Genomic DNA, 10,269 nt, shown 5'->3' with positions numbered 1-10,269 from the left:
TTTCTAAATTATGAAATGGGTTTGAGACGAACAGGCTGATCTGTGCTGGGTATTGCATTAAGGCAGTTATACTGATATTGGTGAATATGCTGTCCAATTAGAAATTATATGATGCAATCATGTCGACAAGAACCAGGATCTCAAAGGAAAGTTTCTATCATGTTGTAGAACTGAGGCTGTTTCAGAGCGAAGGGAGGAACCACCCAGTGTCAGTGTGGTATTCCTGATGGAAGAGTGACTTCATTTAGAAACAGTGGCCTTTGCGTAGTTTGTCCACCAGAGAGCGCTGACAGGTTGATTTTAGCTCATTATGTATCTTGGGCACAATCCTCGGAAAAAACAAAACAAATCTAAGTGATCCAGATCAAGATTGTTTATGTTTCAGTATGTTTATGTGCTAAGGCATAAAGTAAGGCCTAAAAAGTCATATTATAGTAAGGCATGAAAAGTCAAAGTATAGTAAGGTATAAAAAGTCATATTATAGTAAGGTATAAAAATTCATAAAAACGTCAGCACTGTGAGTAAGCAGGACGAGGTAGACAAAAAATGATATTAAACATGAGCAACATTTATTTCAGTATTACCATATAAATATTCTATACACAATGACACTTTGTAGACTGGAGCAGGTAATGTGCAGGTTTACATCACAATAAAGTGCAAGGTTCTTCGCTCGGTGGTGGATGAAAGCAGCACAAGCGACCACATTAGGCGACGTCAAATCCACGGTGCTTGTTTTGTCATGTCAGTACATTTACATATGGCATCAGCTCAGTGGTTATCACAAACTGTATAAAAACTATTCAGTCATCTGCGTGACAAATACACAGGTATCTTTAAAGAATAAATATACATTCAGGTCAATGTAGAAAAATAACGACTAAAAAATACGTTTCTCCCCTCTGCCCGCTCCACCTTCCTTCTTTTTAATGTCTTCTTGTGTTTCAAGTCTTAATAACATCATTTGAGGATCGTGCATTCAGACATACAAAAACCATATAAGTGTGTGTGTGTGTCTTTGTGTGTGTGTCTTTGTGTGTGTGTGTGTGTGTGTGTGTGTGTGTGTAAAGGAGAGAGAGAGAGACATTAGCCCTAAAAGCTCCACAGACAAAACAACAACAAAATTATGCAACATCAGGCACTTCCATTCCCTGCAGCTTCATTATCCCACAGAGACAGTTTTGGGATCACGAAACGCTGACCCATCATCCTCAGTGTGGGATAAACAACTTATGGACCAATGGGACGCCACTGTGGTGGATTCCACAGACATGACACATCACATCAGCTCCTGTGTCCACTGGGCAGGAAGCCAGCAGGCTTACGCCACTGACCTCAGAGTTGGGCTTTTTTTTTTTTTTTAATTTGTGACATTAGTCTTTTCAGTGTTTATCCCTGAAATCCGTCTTATCAGTCTGGTTGTGGGGAAACTTTTCACTTTCAGTTAATTATTCTTAGTATTTGTCAATATTTTGCATTTTTTATATAATTATCTTAATGATTATTTACTTTTTTATTGAACCATGTGATTGTTGGAGGGGGCTGTGTCACCCCGTGTTAATGACCGTACCGCTCAGTTCCTCATGTTTTAGCCCATTAGCTACTAATGCACTTAAGCATACTGCAGGTTTTTAGATAAGCTGCCACAGGATTCAGTTTATTTCAGGTGGAGTTTGCTCAGTTGTCATGGAATTGTAGATTTTGAAGTCTCCATTTGTTTCTGACTTTAGAGTTAAGAGTTAGAAAACAAAGTTATTGCCGTTGAATAATTATTGTATCATTAATCCGTGATATCTAAATCTATTTGGACTCCTGTCATTATGATCTGTAAAGAATGGAGTTTGAAACTTAAAGTCAGAAAAGATGTGAAATGTTAGAATCTACAATGCCATGACAACTCGGCATCTATCGATGAAGATCATGTGATACGATCAAAAGCTCCAGAAACAGCTACTTGAGACTGTGATCAAGAAATGAACCTGTCCTTGATTTTCATGCCATAATGACTTGACATACCTTGAGATGTGCAATCCATCCCAGTCAACAATCACTTACTGCTTCTTTTTGAGCTCATGTTGAATAATCAAATGATAATGCAAAGCAAAGAGGGTGTTATTTGGAAACTCTCCCATGACGGAGAAAGGTTAGAGAAAAGTCTGAAAGATGATCTGAATTTTGAGTTTTCTTATTTCCTGCCTGGCAAACGTCTTGCTACCTACTAGACTCATCTCAAACCCTTGGAGGGGAACCACCGACTTTGATCACATTTCTCTCGCTGAATGATTCGATTTTTGTGGAGTTTTCCAAACAGTACTCGTTTGCATTTCATTACCACATAAGATCACCACAATTTACTTAGAAAATGAAGGCAGTTAATTGTTAATTGCTAAACTGTGATGGATTATGTATTAAAGCAAGGCTTAAATCTGCATGTCATTGGTCATTTAAGTGGAAACAGAGCTTTCCCAAAAATAACAAATTAATAAAACTTCAGTGTGTTTAATAAAAAAAAAAAATGTTTTTAATGTAAACCATTGTAATTGGTAGTTAAAGGGCTAAACAGCTAACAGAACTAAATGTACTAGTTTGGCTTTTAGTAGAGAGTTTTTTTTCGTATTCATCTTCAGAATAATCAAATTTAGGGGTAAACACTGAATCTGTGATTTTTTGGGGAAATTATCTCATTGAAAGCTTCTGAATATCGTCACAAATTATCAGGTGTTCGCAAAAACCATAATTAAAAATCAGAACTGATATATATTCGCCTTTAAACCCGCCGGTCAAACTTTACAAAGAGGCCCTTAGGATGTAAATTCAGTGCAATTCCATAATGTGTTCTGTTATCAAGTCTAGTTTTCTACTTTTGGTACAAGACTCAGTCGTCACTTGTATGGTGTGTTGTGTGTTTTCAGATGAAGAGCTGGGTGGACAGAGGAAACTACACTGTCTGTCTTTGCATTGATAGAACTGTACTGGAGGGAAGATGCATGCAGGCGGATCAAATCATCTCTCAGAGGGTTTTGAAACGCGTACAAGACTAAGCCACATGTTGTACAGTGGTAACAGTCTGTGTTTACAGGTTACAGGTACAGCACTGCATGTTAGCGTGGGACTGACGGCTATGCCCACCTCACTGTAGTTTAGAGTATGTACAATATGTTTGAGTCCAGTACTGAACGGTTAGCTTAGTGTGGAAGAAAGACAGAAACAGCGGCCATGTTTACATGCACAGAGGACTCTTCCTCTTCTTCTTCCTCTTCCTCTCACGTGATTCCTGATGTTACCTAGCTTTACTTCCCCGAATGAAAATGTTGTAACTGTCTGGACTCACAATCAGAGCTGCACAGTACATTGGTCCATATACTGAACTTCAGTGCAACTGCATGGAACTTATTATATTCATTCATTATATTCACTGAATCCCTCAGGTATGAGAGGAGATAAGAACATGAAAATGTCACGTACAAGGCTGTTAACCGTTTTAAAGGCACCCTGTGGAGATTTTGACCACTGTGCCATGGTGTAACGTTGGTGAGTGGGTTTGTGTTTCCTGCACCAGGAAAAGTAGCGATGCACTGGCGAAATCCAGGGAAGAAGATTGCAGACTCTGCACATGGATGTAAAACGATACAGGGTTCAAATTAATCAAAAAAACTCAATGCAATGCAAATGTTTTTTGAAAAAGGAAATGAGCTCAACACAATTGTCTTGAGGAAACACAAACCTTTTTGGTGAGTAACAGTGAATGTAAATGTAACTGTGTTTGTCTAGGGAAAGAAAACTCTATTGTGTACCTTTAAGACCCTTTATGTACCAGAGCAATTTAACCACTAGCAACAACTCAGAGATTCCTTAGGGAGGTGTTAGATTTCTGGCTTCAAGAACTCACTTCACAACCCTTTTTAAGGGAATTTAGTTACTCCACCATCTCACCTACCTAGTCCCCTTCTCATCTGTTTGACAATGGAAGATTCAAGGGGCTGACGCTGACCCGACTCCTGCTAACTGGAACTGATTCCTCAGCCCAAGTCTGCGCCTCCAAAATCTACTTAAATCTGGCAGCCATATATGGGCCAGAGCCGGCTCACATTTGGTCCTGCAGTGGCGGTGAGTGCATATCAGCCGCAATGAGCCTGGCAACCTGTGTCGCACATTTTGTTCTACAGGCAATAAACAGCCAAAAAGGAAATATTATTCCATCCTTTAGTATGGTGAAATAGAGTATTGCCTTCACCAGATGTTTCTGTTGGATCTCTGCTCTAATCAGCTAACTTACTCCTCTCTGTAGAGAAAATGTTCGGGCTAGTTCGAGACTGTTTTAGCTGCTAACTGAGTTATCTGTCCACGGTTTTGCATTTCCTTGGTCACCAATAGAAGCCACAAACAAACAGTTATAGGTATCTAATGCCCCTTTAATTCAAGGCAAACTCAGTCCCCATGTGTTAAAGGTGAACAGCTCGCCCTAAATGTAACATTAACTGGAGTCCGGCTTTTATCCAGGTGACTCTGTGCATGTAAACGTACCACTGACCAGACTGGAAGTAGCTTTCGAGGGGAAGAGCAGAGCGAGAGGTTGCAGAGAGGATGTGAAAACACCACTCTTGGTCCGCAATCACCATTTACACGCTGCTATTAAGCCAGTGCCTCCAGCTCCTTCCTGCAGTGCCCACCCTGCCAACCTACTCCCACTTCATGGCTTCAGACCTCCAGGCCCCAGTCTCTGAAAAAGCCCTTGGCCACTCTCGACTCTCGGAAAGTCACCGTGAGGGAGTTGAGGGTGATGTCTGTGACTGTCACCTCTCCCGCACTAATGACGGGTCTCCAGACGTCGTCCGACTTGTCCGATGCAGTGACCCCGTCTGGTACGATGGCAGAGCTCCACTCGTCTGTCTTCTCTTGTCCTGAATGAGGCAGGAACATGGAGAGAGAAAGACAGGGTAGAGTTGCAGGCAGACAGTGATTCCATCAAGCCTATCACATGTGTACTGTTATTGAGTTAACCTCCCTGCTCTGACCTGGGTATATTATCTCTGCTTTGATTCATAAATTGACAAAGGCAGATAGGATGCAATTGGCTGCAGGAACAGACGACTCTGAGTGCTTCTGAGGTGAGAGGGAGGACAGAAATCCCCCATTCTGAACCCCACATTTATTATTTTGGGGAAACTCTGAGATGTCTTAACTTTAAACGGTTGACTGACAGCTGGTTGCCACCGGATGCCATTTCACTGTCACAAAGATACACCGATATTTTTAAAGTAGAGGCTCTAGAGCAACCGTTGTCGTACCTTTACATGCACACGGAGACTTGAAATACTCTTTCATTAGTCTGTATTTTGATCCCTGCCTGGTTTGCTCTTTAATCAGCTCAGGATAGAGGATGTTTCTGGTTGCATGCCCAGTGAAAGAAGCCTGTGCGTGGCCGTGCCTATTAGGAGGTCCACAAAGAGTCAGGTAAACTGGGTCGTGATGGTGATTAGAGCCGACTGGCTGACCAAGTGACACACTTACCATTATGAATGCCTCCACTCTTCTCTGTTGTGTCCTTCTGAGCCACCTCTGTCTCCTCCTCTTCCCTATCCTCCTCATCTTCTACATTGTCCTCCTCTTCCTCCTCCTCCTCCTCTTCTCCTTCTTCTTCTTCTTCTTCTTCTTCTTCTTCTTCTTCGTCTTCCAGGCCTTCCCAGTCCTCTTGTGTTGGACTCGCAGGGTTTGAGTCAAGGCACCTGAACTGTGACCTGCTGGGTTTGCCTTTGTGATGTGCCACTTGCGATCGTGGGCCTTGCCTGCAGGCACTGTACGGCTCGTCCTCATCCTCATCCTCGTCCTCGTCCTCATCCTCATCCTCATCCTCATCTTCATCCTCATCTTCATCCTCATCCTCGTCCTCGTCCTCGTCCTCTGGGACCAGTGAGCGCGTTAGGGAGAGACGCAAGCGGGGTGAAGGCTTCTCTGGAGTCTTGTGAGCGCTGCGGAGATCCATGGTGTAGACAGTGTTCTGAATCGAGATCAGAAAGAAGAAAATGCATAAGAGTCGTCATTCGAATAACTGTGCGAGCAAGGTGGTGGCCTGTGAGGAAAATACCTGGACAGTTTCCAATACAGGAAAAGCAAAATAGAAAGAGAACTGTACACTCGAGTATGAACCACTGTGAAGTTGTGTCGTTAAGAAAAAACTCTCGTCCAAACTTTACCTGCAGAAGGACTCTTTTGGATTTTGATCCTTTCCTCCTGTGACCCAGAGCTCTGTCTCTTTGCTCTCTAGGAAAAAACGAGCACATTAATAAACACATGAAAATGTCCTTGAAATGTATGCACTGACTATTTTATGTACTAATTTCAAGCCCATTTTGAACCTAACATGTAACATGTTTCTTTTGTCTAAATGTGTTTTCATTGGGTTCATTTTCCACATGGCATAAAAACTGCATCTCATGTATATCTCATATAGCTGTAATTAATATGTTTACAATGACAATGGACCACATGACCAAATGTGTAATGTGAAAGAGGTCGCTCGTAGAGACAAACCCATGTAGAGTCATCACCTTTCTCTGCGGCTCCCCTCAGCTCTATGGAGCGTTTTAGTGTCTTTCAGCTCGTTGTTTTGGTTTTACAGCCCACAGCTTCACTCTTTACTCTTGCTCTTACAGTGTCTTTTTTGGAGGTGTTTTCAGTGAAAAAGCTCTAAAAACCCACTGCTCAGCACCAAAGCAGACAGACACAGTCAGAACCTGGCTGGTGAACATCATGGAGTATGAAAATTAGACTTACATTCATCAGGCAAATAGAAACACGACTCTGAATGAAGGCTAATCTTCTGTTGTCTTTTCTTTGTGTAAATAAGAAACTGTTTCTTAACATGTTTGCACATCAACTTACAACCAAAACGAAAAACAGTAAAGTTATTGCAGGTTTATAATCTATTTAAAATTCAGAACACATCACTTATTATTAATCCACCAGAATAATAAGAACTTTTACCTGCTTTCTGCTTACATGGATCTATTGTGAAATAGATATGCCCAGCACTCAACGACACTGTACTCTTCTCTACTGCTCTCATAATTGTAGCCAAATGTGTATCTGATCACATTTGGAGATGATTTGGAAGATCCTCCTTGCACAACTGGTGCATTTAGATGTGGATTTTATGTGTTTTTCTATATCCAATTCCAATCCAACAACCAAGGACACATGCTCCAGCTGGAGAGGGATCATGGATCTGGGTCTTGGTCTGCTGAGTCATGATCCCTTTATGATCAATATAATGTTAGAAGAAGACTGATTTATTCCTGCTCCGCTATGTGTCAAAGCTTCTGGCCTTTCCTGAACTCAGGCACATACAACATGTTGAGTGGAACCTTACTTCTCTTCGTAGGCCTGCACCAAGCGCTGGTCCAGAATGTGTTCCTCAGGTTCCCATGTGCTGTATCTGCAAGACATGAAAATAGTATACACAAGTAGAAAATGTTTCTACTTATTTCCTTCTTTCATTCATTATTGCATTTCGTCAGGTATTTGAATAAGTTCTCATACAACACCATTTAGTATATATGCTATGAAATTTTATCTTTGACCAGATGTTTTTGATGTATTTATTTTTTACAAAGGCCATGGTACTTTACTGTGCATACATATAATCTACTGTACATGTCGATGTGAATATGACGCACCTTTGCAGGTTTAATATAATCAATTCATATCTCCAAATTAAGTTTACATACTTACTTTGGAGGCCATCCTTTCCACTTGAGCAGATACTCCACATTCCCCTGTGGAGACGTAAAGTTTTAGAGCAGCATCAGCCAAGAAGAAGTTATTTCAATTAAATCATAGAGTGTACAGTGGCTTGTCCAACACACACTAAATTTAAACCATTTAAATCTATTAAATGTGGTGCTTCCCCTGGGATGTCTGTTTTGATAAAGCTTGAAGCAATGAGTTTACTGTCACTGAGTTCCATAGTAAAAGGTGTATGACGATTAATGGAGGTGCTACGATCAAAAAGTCACATCTGTGAAACTAAAGGTTGCACACCGTGGACTTTAACATGAAGTTAAAGTCAGTTAAAGTCAAAAAGTCAAACTTTAAAAGCCTGAAACAGCTGCAACCCTGATTCAGATTTCATCAAAACTTGCAGGATTAATGGTAATAATTGGCCCAATGGTGCCTGTATCATTTGTGGGATATTTCCTCTTTAGCCTTCATTACACTCAGACCAGAGAAGGTTAAAGCTCTCATCTCTACAAAAGTTTCCATTAAGCTTTCAAGTAAGTGTGTGTGTGTGTGTGTGTGTGTGTGTGTGCCCTTTTTTTTTTTAAACAATTTGCAGTGCAATCATTGTCAAAATAGAGTTACACTAACTAATATACAGTGCATTATACGACAATAGGGAAAGGAAAAAAACAAGGGCGACACTGACCAACATCTTTCATCTACTTAATATCTTTATTCCAATACGTTCTTGATCAGTAGGAAGATGTTGTCGTACCATCAGACAACATCTATAATTAACAGATAATGTAAAATGTACTGTATGTTTTCCAGATACCAGGCAAGCCTTTCAGAGTTAGTCATCCTCTGTGACATCATTCAGTAATAACTTCCAAGCTCTCAAAGGTATTCTCAGTGGGTGAGGTCACCACTTTTCCCGACTTCATGTTACTCACCCAGTTCCCCATATACAGTAAAAAGGACATGCATGCGATGTATACTGTGTGAGACTTACAGTCTAAATTAACAGCATTGCTTGCTCCCTTAACTGTGGCTGCTATAATAAATAAATATAAATGTCCAGAATTTCCATAACATGCAATATAACTAATTTAACACTCGGTGCATGTAAATATTATGCACTCATGGTATAGTTACAGGCCTTTTATATATTAGAAATGCTTTTTATAGCATCACTGGAAAGATCAGTTAAACTCAAGATGCCTCTGTGCACTAACTATCCATGAGTAGACATGTTTGAGTTGTGGGTTGGCAGATTATTGAGTACTACATGTGGTTTTGACATGAACTTATGTGTAGTAGTGAACTTTCACTTTATTCTTAGTGAATCCTAACTTCAAGCTTAATATCAAACCACTTAAACATAGTTGCTATCGACTAAATCTGCCTTGCAAACACTTATAAAGTATAAATTCAAAGTAGGTCGACCATAGTTATCTCTGAACTCCTTTTACAGTATATTTTGCCAAATTGCTGTTGGTTGCAAACACCTGACATACAGTAGTATGTCAGCGTTATGCACTTCATGTCTATATTCTCTATATTAGTGCTGAATTAATTCCAGCCTCTTACATGATCATAAAACTGGGATTTGGACTGTCAGTCAAACTAAACAAGACATTTGAAGAAAGTCACTTTTGTCTCTTGAAAATTGTGTTGAGAATTTTCGATTACACTACAAAATCAATTAATGAAACAAATGGGCAAAAGTTTTTAATTGTGTATTGCTACTTGAAAAAAAAAATGCTAATTGGCAGAAAATGCAACTAACTGGCACAATGGCTCACGTGTCCTACCTTTGTATCTGTGCTTAGTTAATTTTACTATAAAGTGCTTAAATCATTTTTTATCTACCCCTGCACATTCATGCCAGGGTGGTGAGGTTGAGGGGGGGTGGGGGGGGGGTGCTGCTAGTAAATAGGCGCCATAATTTGTAGCTACGCACTCTCTTCTGTCAACACTAACACGGTAACTTAGATCCAAACCCAATTAGCAAGCAAACAGGCCCAAACGGAGGTGTTAGGTTAACAACGTGTCCTCCTCCAGCCTGTGCAAACACCTGACATGTTAAGCTGTAGTGCAATGACAACACTCTCACGTTACATTAAAGGGACATCCTCCTCTTACCCGCCCCCTTTATACAGCCCGCAATTAGATAACCAGATTAGTCGCGCGATTCTGTTCATTTAATCTCTCAAGCTTCCATTGGCATCCAAAGTAGCATCCTCTCCTCCCGAAAATGTGTTTCCTTCAAATGCTGACAACGTCCCGCGGATACATTCAGTGAAGGTGTTGACCCGTTTACCTTTCTAACTCTTTTCTTGACGATTGATTCCACGGCAAACACTTGCTCTCCAATCGCTGACAGCTCCATCTCTGTGTGCACGCGGCCGTCCGTTGGGCTTTAACTGTCAAAGTAACGTCCTTCTTCTCCACAAACTAAGCTAACGTTAACGGGTTATCACAGCGCTCCCTCGGTGCAGTCCTCTCCTTCCCGCTTCTCCCTCAGCTGTCTTCTTTTCCTGACAGTT

At 40.8% G+C, this 10,269-nt stretch overlaps 1 protein-coding gene across 1 annotated transcript; it reads right to left on the bottom strand.

Annotated features, from left to right (window-relative positions):
• Positions 1 to 4,441: 4,441 nt before the first annotated feature.
• cbx7 (chromobox 7) lies at positions 4,442 to 10,112 on the bottom strand. Its single transcript, XM_022742763.1, has 7 exons — positions 10,044 to 10,112; positions 7,733 to 7,776; positions 7,371 to 7,436; positions 6,196 to 6,262; positions 5,910 to 5,999; positions 5,559 to 5,834; positions 4,442 to 4,894 (listed from the first exon to the last, which is right to left on the bottom strand). The coding sequence occupies exons 1-7, from the start codon at positions 10,110 to 10,112 to the stop codon at positions 4,700 to 4,702; spliced, it is 807 nt and encodes a 268-aa protein (XP_022598484.1). The 3' UTR covers positions 4,442 to 4,699.
• Positions 10,113 to 10,269: the final 157 nt, after the last annotated feature.

This window comes from Seriola dumerili, unplaced genomic scaffold (genome assembly GCF_002260705.1).
Source record: "Seriola dumerili isolate Sdu_G_001 unplaced genomic scaffold, Sdu_1.0 BDQW01000068.1, whole genome shotgun sequence".
Classification (NCBI taxonomy): domain Eukaryota; kingdom Metazoa; phylum Chordata; class Actinopteri; order Carangiformes; family Carangidae; genus Seriola; species Seriola dumerili.
This window is presented reverse-complemented; position numbering and strand designations above follow the sequence as displayed.

What these genes read in the sequence shown, in the direction of transcription:
- cbx7 (XM_022742763.1), bottom strand. Translation starts at nt 10,112, where the DNA reads ATGGAGCTGTCAGCGATTGGAGAGCAAGTGTTTGCCGTGGAATCAATC. An exon ending in CCAAAAGAGTCCTTCTGCAG is followed by an intron (nt 6,000 to 6,195) that starts GTAAAGTTTGGA and finishes ATCTCGATTCAG; the next exon opens with AACACTGTCTACACCATGGA. An exon ending in GGGAAGAGGAGGAGACAGAG is followed by an intron (nt 4,895 to 5,558) that starts GTGGCTCAGAAG and finishes TCAGGACAAGAG; the next exon opens with AAGACAGACGAGTGGAGCTC.